This window comes from Heloderma suspectum, chromosome 2 (assembly GCF_057233095.1).
Source record: "Heloderma suspectum isolate Gila_16-S chromosome 2, 16-S_ref, whole genome shotgun sequence".
Taxonomy (NCBI): domain Eukaryota; kingdom Metazoa; phylum Chordata; class Lepidosauria; order Squamata; family Helodermatidae; genus Heloderma; species Heloderma suspectum.
In genome coordinates, this window is record NC_139459.1 from 230,369,598 (window position 1) to 230,385,284 (window position 15,687).

General features: G+C 43.2%; 2 protein-coding genes across 4 annotated transcripts in view; one reads left to right on the top strand and one right to left on the bottom strand.

Annotated features, from left to right (window-relative positions):
• MYH10 (myosin heavy chain 10) overlaps window positions 1-15,687 on the top strand; it is a 128,119-nt gene that overhangs the window by 86,982 nt on the left and 25,450 nt on the right. For all 3 annotated transcript variants that reach the window (XM_084838379.1, XM_084838378.1, XM_084838380.1), the window contains 4 exons: window positions 3,462-3,633; window positions 5,204-5,416; window positions 5,995-6,139; window positions 7,123-7,329. In XM_084838379.1, coding sequence (XP_084694505.1) covers window positions 3,462-3,633; window positions 5,204-5,416; window positions 5,995-6,139; window positions 7,123-7,329 — 737 coding nt within the window. The remainder of the gene's footprint in view (window positions 1-3,461; window positions 3,634-5,203; window positions 5,417-5,994; window positions 6,140-7,122; window positions 7,330-15,687) is intronic.
• The window catches only part of NDEL1 (nudE neurodevelopment protein 1 like 1), a 166,031-nt gene that overhangs the window by 86,833 nt on the left and 63,511 nt on the right, over window positions 1-15,687 (bottom strand). The gene's annotated exons all lie outside the window — the stretch shown is intronic.

Here is a 15,687-nt window from a genome sequence, read left to right on the forward strand (position 1 = left end):
AAATCTGACTCAAGTTTTTTTGCAAAAAACCCCCACCCCTGTTCGTGGTGTGCATTACAATGATACTAAGACTCTTTCAGAAAAGAATTTGTTTTTGCTACCCCAATTCATTCCTAAATAGATTTGTTTTTCTTAGGCCCAATGTTCTGCTTATAACAACTCCCCTTCTGCTCTTGGCACTCACTGGATCATGTTTTGACAAGAAATACCATGAAATATTTGCAGTATTACACTCATATTATCAACAGTATGTGTATCCCCCTTCTTGGATTGAGATATGGAATTATTTTTGGCTGCAAAACACAATGTCTTGTAGAATTCTGACTTAGCTGTTTCCTAATTTTACACATTTACTGATCTCTGTGTCCTAATTTGGAAATTATTTCTCTCTTTCTCTGTAGCCAACTGACTTGATTATGGATGTGTTGCAATTTCTGACTTCCAGCCAGATAAGCTAAAAATGAATAATAAGGGTAACTGAGCCATACTTTTAAAAGTTCATATTGAAAGGCCTTAAGCTGGGCATAGCCTGCCTTACACTCTCAAGTCTGGGGATGGGGAACTTGTGGCCCTCCAGATGTTTTGGCCTACAACTTCCATCAGCCCTAGCCAGCATAGCCAGTGGTGATGGATGATTGGAGTTGCAGGCCAAAACATCTGGAAGTCCACAAATCACCCACCCCTGCTCTAGCCTAATTATTGAAAGCATACAGGTTGGTACCATATGCCCCTCTGTTAACAGTCTACAGTGGGAAGCTAAAAGAGGAAGTCAATACATTCTTAACACGAAGTGTTGTTTGTTTTTGTTTTTCTCCTCCGAGGCATCGGATGTCAAAACCAGAAATGCCTTCCAAATCCTAGCCTAACTTCTTGAGAGACTGACCTCTCCCATTTCCAGCATCTACTAGGGAAGAAGGCTCCCCCATGAGTTCCTAAGTTGAGAACCAGAGGATTAAACACAGAGAAGGTTTTGTTTTTGCCTCAACCAGCAATAGCCAGTGTGGGAAAGCAATTAGTCATCTTTCTTTATGCAAGGGTATAGGGAGAATCTACCCTCTAGCACAATCCCACCCAACAGGAGGTTGTCACACCTCTCACCCCAATTGCTTGAGAGTATATGCTCCCCACAAAAGTTGTTCTTTCACATTAGAGGCTTGAATAGTCCATACAGGCTCTAAAGAGCATCATTAATGTTTTCATTCTTCTCCAGGGTAGCCTACCTATAACCAATCATTGTGCGGTATTTCTAAATACTGAGGGAGGGTCTCCAGTGGTTTCTTACCAAATTTCTGTAGCCAGCTCCTTCTTAGCAAATAATTCTTTTGATTCAGTGCAAATGGAAACTTGAGTGCTGGTGTCTGTCATGCTTTCCAGGTGCTGTGTATGACTATGTAGTGTGAACTATTTGCAAGAATCTCTTCTATAGCTGCCATAGAGCAAGAGACAGTGCAGAACACTTTTATGCAGGAGCTATGCAATCATGTTTCAGAGTAAAAGTTTTCTTTGAACTAAATCCTTAGTGAAAACCATATTTTGGCTCAAAACATATCTGGTTGTCAACAAGCCTCTTTTTTGCATCTGTTAATTCGTTTAGGTCATTCTACTCCCTAGCTAGAAGGATGAATGAGATCAGCCAAGTTGTCTCTTCATTACAAAGTCAAGTGTGTCCCCAGCTAAGAGCATTCCTCCTGAGTTATACTCTCCCTTTCTGGAGGGATGGGGGAGAAGCCTTGTACTGCAGAAGAGGGGAAATGCCTCAGACAAGTGGGTGCTGGACATGTTCTGCCAGGGCTATTCACATTCTTATCTGGTAAACGTCTATTCTTGTCAGAGGTTGCAGGACAATCAGACTTCTCTGCTACTTGCTTTTTAGCGTTCCCCATTTCTTTTAAAAAATTATTACAGTTATTTATATCGTGCCTTTCAGGATAGAAATCCTTCTAAGGCGGCTTACAAGTAAAATAACATTTCATTAATAAAATCCCTACAAACAATATTAGAGTGGGGTGGGGAACAATATTTCATAAGGGTCCTTCCCACAGGGCAGCTGATGGTAGAAAGTGCTGTGGGGAAAGGGAGGAACAGTCCAGCCAAAGCAGGGGCCTGAGATGATCTGCATCCACTGTCACCAAGTTGTGGTTTGGGTGTTTGGAGATTTGAAGGGAGACTCTCTTCTCAGGAGGTTTAAGAGAAAGTCTGCCTCCCAGAGCAGGGGTGGGGAATTTGTGGACCTTCAGATGTTCTGGCTTACAACTCCCATTATCCCTCACCAATGGCTATGCTGGCTAAAGCTGATGGGCGTTTCAGGCCAAAACATCTGGAGGGCCACAAGGTGTCCACCGCTTTTCTTGAGAGACAGCCCAAGACATTGTAGTTGCTGATGCAGAAAAGCCAAATGGCTACCCACCATGTTAATAAAAAGTAATAAACTAAATCACTGACAGTTTGCCTCCTTTTTAATCATCTGCCTCAATGAGCTTGCTTCATCCTCCCCAGTGTGTCTGCAGATATGACCTTTTTGATCCCAATTTTGTTGGCTCCACAGAGAAGGGAAATTGATCAGCTAAGAAACAGAATTGCCCTATTTTGCCTCTGAGGTTCACTTCCATTCTTAAACACTAGGTTTTCAACCCTGATTACATCATTCTTCATGCTGAAGTGGTAGGGTGCTGTTTGAAAAATGATTAAAATTTCAAGAAGCTTTCTCCTGTCTTGGTCATCTCTAAATTACTTTGTACAGGATTTTCATAGATGCTTCAAATGTGCACATCAGCTTTCACCCAAGATGGTGCCTTTACAGAGTTTTGGGCCACAGTTCCCGTCAGCATGGCCATTGGTCAGGGGTGGTGAAAGTTGTAGTCCAACAACATCTGGACGGCACCAAGTGGGTTGGTGGAGGCTGGTGTACATTAACTGCTGACCTCTTCAACTGGGATTGATGCAACTTTGCTCCTAAATCCTAAGATAGCAATTTAGGGTGCAATCCTATGGCTGCTAGTCAGTGGCTAGGCAGCCATAGAATAGGTTGGTTCCCTGGGAACCGACCCTCACCCCCTCCTGCGCTGCCTTGTAGGCAGTACGGAATGGCTCTGTGCTCAGAAGAGGGGTGCGGAGTGGTGAAAACAGGGCATTCCTGGGGGCATGCTGGAGCGGGGAACTCTGAAATGCCGGTACGACACATCCAACGTGTCGTCCAGCTGCTGCTTGCCCTGCTCCGACTTCCCGTGGCTAGACAGCCAAAATCGGCTGTCTAGCCGCAAATTCAGGGCGGCTGAAGTGCAGAGGGAACTATCCCCTCCGCACTTCTCCTGCCCTGCATTGGATAGGCGGTTACCTCCAGGTTCAGAGGCTGCCTCCTATCCTGGTAGGATTGCTCCCTTAGCAATTCATTTCAGCATTCAGTAGGAAAATAGCATTCAGTAAGCAAAAGTTCCCCACTTACTATGACTGTTTCTCTAAAGAGCGCTTGAAAAAAGAAGAAAAGACTCGTCAAGAGCTTGAAAAAGCCAAAAGGAAACTTGATGGGGAGACCACTGATCTACAGGACCAAATTGCAGAGCTGCAAGCCCAGATTGAGGAACTAAAAATCCAGCTCGCCAAGAAAGAGGAAGAGCTGCAGGCTGCCCTTGCCAGGTAGGATATGGTTATTTGAAATGGTATTATAGGATATTGTTAAGAGCTATGAATGTTTGCTTTCCCATCATGGCTGATCAGCATCTGAGTACGCTGTTCTTTAATTGCAAGAACAGCATATTTTAAAGAGCTTAGCTCTGCCAGAGTAATGTCCAGGGCCTGGTGGGTATGCTAGGTCTTGCCCCCACATTCTCCCTCTTTGCAGTTCTGTAGAGTGGAAAGCCTTTTGTGTTGCAACTCTTTTGACATGACTGCTTTTTTGGATTTTTGTCTGTAAAAATTGTGATGGGCAGACTTCTACTCTGACATCAAGAGAGTAAGAACAGTTAATTGTAAATAACACTTGGCTATGCTCCTTCGCAGCAAATATTTAGGAATTTGCCTTTGCAGATATTGGGCACTTAAGGTGTTTGTTTTTTTAACCTCCAAAAGAATTGGCTCAAGTATGTAACTGGGGAAGGTGTCACCTAACTATTGCAGTATAACTTTATCTGATCTTAATACTTAGAAAATAATAAAACTTTCTTACGGGTGGAGATATATACTTTCTAATGCAGAAATACTGCTTCTAGCCACTGTTCCACATACTGTTGCTGTCATGGTGTCAGGGTTGGTTAAAGATGTAGGCTTGGATCCAGAATTGTTCTTTTGTCAGCAAAAGGATACCATGTATGGAACAGGACTTCCACATCCTTTCCTCCCCCTTGCAGCTCCCCCAAGCACTCTCCAAATCTGCTCCATACTGTCACATCCAGAGGGTGTGCAGGGGGTAGGAAAGATTGCAGAAATCCCATTCCACAGGTGGTATCTTTCTGCTGGTGGAAGAATGATTATGGATCCAACCCCTAGAGCTGCCTTCTCAGAAAAGAAAAGCCTTCCATCTTTCGGCGCAAAACCCAGGATCTTCATGGCTTGTACCACTATCTTGATGTCTTCAAGACTGCAGGCACCATTTCAAACCATGTATGTTTCAGCTGTCTTAACTTTTGATTAAGATGCAATATTTTCTTTGTGTTATTGTGATTTGTGAGTAAACTGTTTCATCATTTTGAAGATGGTAGATCATATTAAAATTTGTGGGGAATGTGATTACTGAATGGAGAAATAACTGAGTCAAACCAGATGTTAAATAAACCTCTTAGAAATATGTTAGTTCTTTTGAAATGTTGTGTATGTTCAAAACTTTTTGGATTTTGGGGTTACTGTGCTTCATGTACACTGGTTTCTGCAGCCTATGTTACATGAGAGAAACTATTCTTCAAAAGCTAGAGTGGAAGAAGAGTTAAAGACTTCCATACTTCCACAGAAATGTTCATTCGTGCAGTTAATAACATGGCTTCAAACCAACAGCAGGGTACAAAAGGAAGGTGGAACTAGTCATAGACTGGGATAAGGTACAGCACTGAAACACAATTTGACACTTTATTGCATCCTGTCCACTCAGTCACAAGTGTGGTTCTAAATAGATTAGTGGAAATCAAGTGAAATTGGATACAGCAGGACAATTTGTTTTTAGCAAAACAAAGGTTCAAGCTTCACTCTTACTCTAGAATTTATGTTACGTTTCCAGAGGGGATGAGGAAGCTGTGCAAAAGAACAATGCACTGAAACTAATACGAGAACTGCAAGCTCAAATTGCAGAACTGCAAGAGGATCTTGAATCAGAAAAAGCTTCACGCAACAAGGCAGAAAAGCAGAAGAGAGACCTGAGCGAGGAATTAGAGGCACTGAAGACGGAGCTGGAAGATACCTTGGATACCACTGCAGCTCAGCAAGAGCTCAGGTTAGTGGAGCATTAGGAATGTACAAGAAAAGTGGTTGTAATACCATGTTTCCTTATGAAGAGCAAGTTCTATTCTGGTTAATCTGAAGTCTTGGCTATAACTCTCCCTAGGAGATAACATGAGGGCAAAGCCCAGTTAAAACTTCTGTTGAATCAGAGCAGTGGTATTAATTTACATCTGTGCAAAAGCTCTCACATGGGAGAAGAGTTGCCAAAAGTACTGCAGCACTCCTTATATTGCAATAAACTAAGGGTAGCCTCATATCTATCTTCTCTCAAGGATTTATTTCCAGTTAGGAAAAAAATTGTGTTAACATTTTAAATGGTGGCGTTAGTCTTTCTCCCTTGCAATGGAAATCTGTCTTGGGGGAAAGGGACTAACACATGAAATTTACTAAAACTAGGTTATTCTGTCCACACTGGATTCTTACTACTTTACTTAAGGGTAAAGCTGACTGTGTTTTGTGTTTGCTGTTTTGAAAATGACCTTAAGTTGCATAAATACAAAAGCTATTGACAGAAAATAAATACAGTGTTGGAAGCTGAGCATCTTCAGATCTTGCCTTGCTGTTCCTTAGGACAAAGCGTGAGCAGGAAGTTGCTGAATTGAAAAAAGCACTTGAAGAAGAAACCAAGAACCATGAAGCCCAAATTCAGGATATTAGACAGAGACATGCAACAGCTTTGGAAGAGCTCTCGGAACAGCTTGAACAGGCCAAAAGAGTGAGTGGAAAATGCACTTGAAGTTGAGGAATTTAATCTGGGTGGAAGACTGTCTGGGAGTTCTGTATTCACCATGTTGAGTTCTATTGAAGAAAGGCAGGGTATCAATGTAAAAATAATATGTTCTAAAGTTAATACTGCCCTTTTATAACATAACTGCACAGTGGATCTTGCTACTGCATATCTGCTTCAGTCCAATTTGTTGGTCTGGCATTTGTTTGGGCAAACTAATCAGTTATTTTGAACTGGGCAGGCATCATTCTTTCTACCAGATTGAGACATGCTCAGGATGGAACCACAGTAGCGTCATCCATGCTACCTATTACCGAACTCTACAAGCTCATTTGACTTAGCTCTTAGTTATCAGTTTCTGTGCTTCTGGTATATTTCATCAGACTTATTGTCTGGCAGTTTGTATAGATTAGGGGCCATTTCACACATTATGCAAAGGCAACCCAGATTTGCCATTGATTGCACATCCCAGAGGCAGCTGTAGCCAATGTTGGCTCCCCGAAGAGTGTATCTGTATGCTACATGTTTGTTGCTTTCACACTCCTTAATTTTTAGGTGTACACCTATGATTTTAAGTGTTAAGATTTAGGTCTTCCTGCATCCCCTGTGCAGTTGGATTGTGATCTACAGTGGCAGCTCTTACTTTAGCCTAGATGTGTCTGAGCATATCTGACTAACACAATAGCACTGGAGGGACTACTTCCAGGTTTCTCAATTTCTGCTTACAAATTCCAGGGAAGCTTTACAATTATGCTGTAAAGCAGTATCAAAACTACTTGGCCTGTATATGAAAAAAAAAAACACCAAATTCGTGTTGAACAGAAGTAGGTACATTAAAGTAAGATCTTAAATGAAAAATCTGATGAATTTAAACTTGAATCTAGCAAAGAGAATTTCCCAGCAGTTAGGCACAACACTGTTACAGACGATGTTCTGATGAAGTGTGGTAACTAGCTTTTTCTTGCTTCTAGTTCAAAGCAAATCTTGAAAAGAACAAGCAGTGTTTGGAAACGGATAACAAAGAGCTGGCCTGTGAGGTCAAAGTGTTGCAACAGGTTAGATCTGAGTCTGAACACAAAAGGAAGAAGCTAGATGGTCAAGTACAGGAACTACAGGCCAAGGTCACAGAAGGAGAGAGGCTGAAGACAGAGCTGGCAGAAAAAGCAAACAAACTGCAGGTAAAGATCTGAACTTTTTTGTGCATTTTTGGGGGCATAGTCTAATGAACTGACTAGGAATTTATTACAAAACATAATTGTGCACATCTTTCTGAAATGCTCCTGTTGATTAGTACAGATGACAGGAAGGCCTGGCGTGCAATGGTCCATGGGGTCACGAAGAGTCGGACATGACTTAACAACTGAACAACAACAAAGTATTTTGTTATGGCAGTGTGGCATTGGTCCCAGAGTTAAGAGGATGGGGGATGCTGGTAATATCTTGTGTTGCACTATACTCTGGATGGTGCAAGGAAGCACCAAGGAATGGGTTACCTCTTTTCATTGCCCAGGAAAGCAGGGATCATGTGATTAGTGATCTTTGCAGGAAGTTTGGGTCTTTTAGCCCCACCTCCAGTTTCCTTTCCTGCCTTCACCTAGGCAGAAAGTCCTAGCTCTCAGAGCTCTTCCTTCCTACATAGACGCTTAGACTACCATTCTTTTAATCCTTCTGAATATTTTAACAGTGTACCATTCTCCTAGATCCCACTTTCTTTTCACCACTCTGCTAAACAAAAAAATCTTCCCTTCTTCCTTCCCCTCTCCCCTGTCTTGATGGGGCTCTAATGGGAAGGATTCATCTGCAGCAGTTCAGTCTGCAAAAGACAAGAAAAAAAGCGGCTCCAATCATCCATTTAAGGCTAGTCTCCATTTATTGTGCTACGCAGCCTGCCTCCAAATCAAGTTCGCTTACACCACACGATCTCGCTTCTGCCCTGACTGCACAAGTAACCATTCAGGAACAAAAGGAGCAGTAAAATCAGCCCAGCAGGAGTCCAGCAGGGTCATGCGGCAGTGGCAGCAGCAGTGGCTGTTCCTTTGCGGCCCATAGCTTGTCCAGAAATGCAGCTCTTCCCACAGTGCATAGAGCCGCCCTCCAGAACACTGAGAATGGAGGTTTGGAATCTGTACCAGGGGCTACCATCTTACAGGCACAGCAGGAGGCAGCCATTTGACCCACCCAGTTTTCCACACAGAGCCTTGGCTGTTCTATACCTGAGGGAATTTGGCCACCAAACAAGTGGTGGCATTATTGCAACTACAACATCTCATGCCACCTGTCCTTCACCAACCAGCATTCTCCAACTGGCTGGGAAGGCCCTGTGATTTGTTTTTTGACAATGGTGACTATCCACTCTCTCAGCCCACTCCTGCCATGTCTCGGGCCACTCCTTCCTTTCCAGAAGATGCCTTTTTCCAGAAGGTTAAATGAGGGGCGGTATGCGAGATTACTGACCAACTCCTACAGCACCACAGCAAAAGGAACAGGGAAAAGCCCCATATTTCTCAAAAGATGGTCACATCCCATGCCTCCTGATTCCTCCACTTCTCCTCCCCCATCTATCATTCTTCAGGCATTAAAGGAGACAAAAGGGAAAAATGAAGAAAAACAAAGAATAAAAAGAGCAAGTCTAGCAAACAGGAGCCAAAATACAAGCCACTGGCCAGTGTTTCCACTGCAAAGCCACATTCCTCAGAGGATTCTGACCAAGCATCCCCAATTCCATCCACCAAATACCCTCTAGAAGATGAGAACAGTGTTCTAGTTAGCATCCATTCACCCCTCAACCTCTCAGATAAGGAGGGTGAATAGTCAGACTCCGTTCAGTTAGAGGATTCATATAAAGACATTGTTTAACACTGAGGATTTTCTCCCATTACTTTCTAAGACAATAGCATATCTTGGGCTTCAGTCAGATGCACCACTCAATGTACAATACCCTACTACTTCACGCTGAGGCCACATCTAGAGAAGCATCAGTTTTCCCAGAAGTGAAAGCACCAAACAGGGAAGTATCGCTTAGTTTTCAACAAATTGGTCAAGGTTGAGTGGGCCACTCTGCTCCAAGGCAGGAAAAGAGTCAGTGTAGTTCAAAAACTACGCTCCCTTTCCCAGTAGCTAATAAATGACCTCAAGGTCGATGGCCCATAGCAGCTCTTCTGGCTGAAGATTTAGCCCCAAAAGAGGGAAATACTCCACTTGGGGACCTCAACGGAAAATGGTCTGACATTGCTCTAAAAAAAAAGTTAATGAGGCTGTGGCTCTGGCAATTAGAACACCTTAGTTTTTTTGCTAGAGCCTCCCTTCTGTGGAGCGAGGATCTCCTAAATAACCAAGACCTTGACCACAAATCTTTGCATAAGGATCTCCTAAAATTGTATACATCTTCCTTCTTTGTGGCAGATGCCACAAAGAAAGCCCCCACTTTCTCTTCCTGAGCTGCAGCCACTGAAGCTAGATAGCCAGCATGATTCAGGCACTGGAACGCAGATACATATTCCAGAGCAAATTTAGCCACCATTCCTTTTAAAGGGGCCGTCTTTGGGGGAAGGACGCCCTGAGAGATATTTTGTTAGAAACAAAAGACAAAAAGAGCTATGCTGTCCTCCCACAAGGAGGATAAAAAAATTCTTTTCCACCCAACTTTTCCATCCTTTCATCCCAAGAGGGCAGGGGTACAGAGCCAGTGTGGTGTAGTGGTGAGAGTGCTGGACTGGGAGCCGGGAGATCTGGGTTCTAGTTCCCACTCAGCCATGGAAGCTCACTGGGTGACTTTGGGCCAGTCACAGACTCTCAGCCCAACCTACCTCACAGGGTTGTTGTTGTGAGGATAAAATGGAGAGGAGGAGGAGAATGTAAGCCATCTTGGGTTCCTTGCAAGAGGAAAAAAGGCAATATATAAATGCAGTAAACAAACCTCAGGCTTGTGGCCAAATCTGGCCCTCCTGGGATCCCAGTCTGGCCCTCCAGGAGTTTCCCAGATGGCCTTGCCCCCTTCCCCATGCCCCAATCCCTTTCCCCCAACCACCGATAATTTGGTGACTTCCCAATTTTGTGTACTTTTCACCATTCTGAAAGATTGATATGCCCCTCCCTTAGTTACTGGCAGTAAGAGCTTGGAGCTAAAATGTGCTGGCACTTTTGGCTCCAGTCTTTTTGCCTCTGGCCCTACCCAGCACTGGGTTGTGGACCCCAGGAGCTTTTCTGAAATGGCTGACAGAGGTTCAACACCCTTACAATAGGGGCTTCTCTAGATCAAAGGACTGCAGGTTCTTCAAACTGGCCCACTCCCGTTTCTCTTCCAGCTATTGCCCAGTCATCCAAGGGAGGATGCCAGCAATTCCGACTGGGTAGGACCTCTGGTAGGCGGCCCACTTATCTTCTTTCAGTCAACTTGTGAATCCTCCACAAAAGACAGTTGCCTGACACAATTTGAGAGGAGTATAAAAATAGAATTCAGTCACCTGCCCAAAGACAGATTCTACAGTCCATGGCCTCCAAATCCCCCGTCAGAGGGCTATCATATTGCAGGCCATCCGACATCTCCTGGACATAAGAGCGATAGAGCCTGTACCCCTACAAGATATCTTCTCTGGGGGTGTTTTCAATCTTCCTAGGAGTCTACAGAAAGGTGGGGACTGGAGGACCATCCTGAATGTAAAGTACAGCAAGAAGTGTTTTATGTTCTGCAAGTTAAGGATGGGAACCATCCAGACCACTCTACCTGGATGAAAACCTGACAACAACAAACCTGACTGAGGCCAATCTCCAGGTGCCTATTGTCCCTATACACAGGAGATAACTCAAATTTGCCTACAACTACAACCAGCACCAATACCAACCCATGCCATTGGCCTTGCTTCAGTATCAAGGGTGTTCACAATTGATGGTTTCAGTGGTGGGATTTCTATATCTCTAGGAGATGCATCTTCATCCCTACTTAGATGACATCCTGTTCAGGGGCCCCTTCCTAGCCAAGGAATGGATAGACCTGGCAACCATCTTATCCTGCCTAGGGGCCCATGGCTTGATAAATTCCAGGAAGAGCCACTTATGACTATCCAAGAGAATCATCCATTTGGGAGCAGGTAAACATCAAAAGAGACTAATTTATCTGGCCCTAGAAAGGATACAAAGGTTACTGAATGTCACCCACAGTCAGAAGACTGCAGACCTGATCACCCCAGCTCACCTCCTAGGTCTTATGATTTCTTGCATACAGGTTCTTCCTTGGGCACAATTCCACTCCCATCCATTACAGCGGGTGCTGCTCCCCTATCACCAGGACATCACCATGAAATGCCACTGCCTAATCTTCTTTCTATCAGAGGTGAAAAACACTCTTCTCTGCTGGAGACAGATCTCTAACCTCAAGAAAGGAACCCCCCACTGGGACCATCCCATGATAGTGCTAACTATGAATGCCAGCCTCCTAGGCTGGGGTGACCACTGTAGGGACTATGTGGTGCAGGGAACTTGGCCCATGTGGGAAGCTAGTCACAGTATAAACCCTCCCTAACAGGCATGTCTTTGTAGGACGGTCAATATTTTGGCAAAAGCCCACACAAATTGCCAATGCAGCACAAAGTCATGGTCTCTCCACAATGAAGCGGTCCTTATTCTGGAGTGGTTCATACTATACATATCAGCGCAGAAGATGCAAGGTGACCTCAACATCACCATGGACTTTGTCAGCAGACAATACCTTGATTCAGGAGAATGGGCCTTGGACCAGTAATTAGGGCTGTGCATGGCCACCCCGCTTTGCATGCTGCTTTGGATCCTCCAAATCAGGCCTGCTCTGACTTGGACCGATCGGACCCCTTCCACTTCAACTCGGTTCCGAATCAGTGCCATGCGGGTATATTTATTTATTTATTTATTTATTTATTTTATTATTGCATTTATATCCCGCCTTTATTCCTCTTGCAAGGAACCCAAGGTAGCCAACATTATCCTCCTCCTCTCCATTTTATCCTCACAACAACCCTGTGAGGTAGGTTGGGCTGAGAGTGTGTGACTGGCCCAAAGTCACCCAGTGAGCTTCCATGACCAAGTGGGGACTAGAACCCGGATCTCCCAGCTCCCAGTCCAACACTCTTGCCACTACACCACACTGGTATATATGTTCGCGCCCCCCCAAGGAACACCAAGCCCCCCTGCTCCTTTTCATGCCTACAGGCACCCACGATAGAGGGTCAGAGTGCTCTCACCTCCATGTGGCCTCCAGGCCTGTTTCTCTTTCTGCCCATTCCCTTGATATCTAGAGTTCTGAGACTTGAGCAGGCTTCTGTGGCCCCCACACTGGCTGAGGAGACTGTGGCTTTTGAAGATCCTACAGCTGGCCCAGTCCAGCCCCTGGTTTTTCCCTTCAGGACAGACCTTCTCACGCAGGGATCTTTCTTTCACCCATATCTTGCGTTGTTCCATCTAGCTACATGGAAGCTGAGCAGGAACCTCTCATGCACCAAAGGTTGCATGTCAAAGTTGTGGACCCCATCCTATCATCCCGGAGTCTATCAACCATATGGATTTGCAAAGCAGCGTGGAATGCATTCACCTGCTAGTGCAAACAAGAGGCTGTCTCTAAAGCCAGCATCACCGTCCTGCTCTAGCTGGGTTAGACTCTGCTAGGAAAATAAAGGGATGAATCCAAAAGATGAGTCAATTAGGCAGGCAAATAGTCAAGCACAGAGGTATCAGTCCAGTATGGGATCAGTTTAAGGCAGGAGTAGTCAAGATTAGAGAAGTAAAATTTCCAGAAGTTATTTTATGTATAACTTGGGTTGGCTCATAAATGATTATATTTTAAAAGTAAACTTGGTTAGTAAATTTGTAATTATTGTCTGAATAGGTTAGAACTACATTAAATGACAACTTACAGCATCAAGAACACAGGACTCTGTAAAACAAAGACATAGGCTGTGAGGAATGCACAGTGGTGACACTGTGGTGACATGCTGGGAAACTCAGTAAAATATACTTTAGATAATTTTAACAAGGAGTGGAAGAAATAACTGCTGGGAATCTTATAGAAAGGATTAAAAAAAAATTTTTCCCTTACGTTCTACATCTCTAGTCTTTCTATAAAAGTGTTCTTACTACATAGTTTTCAGAAATCATTTTGTGTGGAGTAAAGGCTGGTTAACAATATATAAATAATTTGTCTTAAATTCGACAAGAAAATATTGCATAATCCAAAGCTGTTCAATTTTTCCAATTTTCTGGGAAAAAACGGTCCTCAGGGAAAAAATGGAAACTGTGTTTTCCCTAATTTTTCCTGTTTTTTCCGGGCCTTCATATCTCCAGTCAAGATACAGGCAATGGTCAGAGCACAGTATTACCAGGCAAGTAGGTGGTTTCCTGGTCTGAGGTGCAGCCAATGTCAAAACATGGGAGAGTAGTTGAAGAGAAATGCAGTCCAAAATGCAGAGTCAAGCAGGAGGCCAGAGATTAGTAACACAGAGGTTCAGTCACAAGGCACGGTCAGGGAAACAAAGTCCAGAACTTTGGAGTGGAAAGTAAGACATTGTTCCAGCAGCTAGTAAGTGCTGACTAAAAGCTTATAAAGCCAGAGCTTCCAGAACCTCACCCATGGCTCGGCTACCATTCATTACAGGCCTGCTGGCAAAACTACTTATGAGGAAGGCCTTGCTCCTGAGGAGCCCTCTCCTCTTTAGGAGTCCTTGTTTGCAATCGAGCACTCCTTCACAAAGGAGCCTACAGGCCAGCCTCTTGAAACAACTACACACTTTTGGTGAGCACATACAAAGTTCTGGCTTCACAGTACATACATCTACTTGGCAAGGTTCTTGAAATGTGAAAGCAACTGAAGCACACAACAGTATTTTGCCTCTTGTAATAAGGAGGCTACTATCTGTACAGCTCCAGTGCTGTATCCCTTTCCCTAACTGCTCATTTCTCCCATTTGTGCTGCATTCTGCCTCCTGTCCTGCACCAAAGAGGCAGTCTGAGTTTTGAGAGAATAATTTAAAATGCTGTTAGAGTGAAAATGATTCTGTAGAGATGCACTAGATTAAACTATGGGATACATGACTTTAATTTAACATTACAAACACAGCTTCTAAAAAGCAGCTCAGTCAAAGAATCAGCTTCTTAGAGAAACTGTTGGAAAAAATATCTAAGGAAGTGAAAAAGTAATGTGGGTCATACTGTTTTGTGGTAGGGGTTCATTCCAAGACATTGCAGCCCTTCTGACTCTAAAGCATATATAATCTTCAGTACAAATATTGGAGAGCAACAGGTCATGACTGCAACATACATTGTTGACAAACCTGTACCAGTAATATACTGGAGCAATAGCTGGAGAATTCAGAAAGTGTACCATGACTCTTCTGGGAGTTGCCGTAATATATATCAGGTATCAATCTGTTTTTCTAGTCTAATTTGCTCTAAGGAAAATCAAGTTGTCACTTCTGTTTGAAACCATAACAGAGTCCACTTATATAATATACAAATGCCAAGACTTCCAGAGAATGCTGAAATACTGTATTCTAGCTAATCCCAGGTTAACATAATTGGATTAGATTGGAATGGATTTGTTTGAAGGGCTAGAACTTTAGAATTGGTATACATAAACAAAAGATTGCTCTATGTTTGAGATGAGGCATCAGTGAAAAATCTTACAGAACCTGAAGCAAATGTGATTAAAAGGTGGGTGTGTCTGCTTAATTCCAACTGGATAATTCTAAAATTGCTGCAAGACGAACATCTTGCAAATGGGCCCATTTGGATTACCTTTGAAGATCAAAAGAATGCAATGAATGTTATGTCTGTAGTCATTTTCTAATCTTCAGTGAAAAGTCCCTCCAAGAAAATAGGCAATAGGTTAATAACCCTTTATTGTATTGATAGTTTTGTTTACTCATTTAGTAAATTGAGAAGAAATAGTGGGGACAAAATCGGTGGGGACAAAATCAAATGAGTTTAAGAGAATAAAATTTACATCTGATGAGCATGTTAGGTTGGTCACAAAAACATACTTCCCCCTCTCAACAAATGAAAAGAACATCTGTGTGTTTTAACTTTATTCTATTATTTGAGGTTGTTAGCATTCAGAAAATGTGATGAGATGTTACCAAATAATTTTTATGTGCAACAGTTCTTGTGACCAGCATAACTCCACAATGTGCAATTTACATAGCATAAGTTTGTCCTGTGTGAGTGTCACTTAAACCCCTCTTTAGAAATGTCATAATTCCTTCCATGATAATTTGATAACTATTTGGCCTATTTATAATTTATAGTTCTATTTAATAACTGTTAGGCCTATTTATTAGGCTCCCTTTTTTGCAGCCATGCTACTGAATTTTGGCAGCAAATTCTGTGGGGACCACAAAAAAGGCAGGGGTGGTGGTGGACTGCATGTGGCCCGCTTCTTGCCTACTGGATTTACGATATGCCTTTCTCAAAACAGAGCAGATGATGGCCCTATGGGAAATGTGATTACCCTGAAAGAAAGTGCAGAAGCAGCCATTATCTACTGGTGTCAGCTGGCAACTTTGTTATTATTGAGT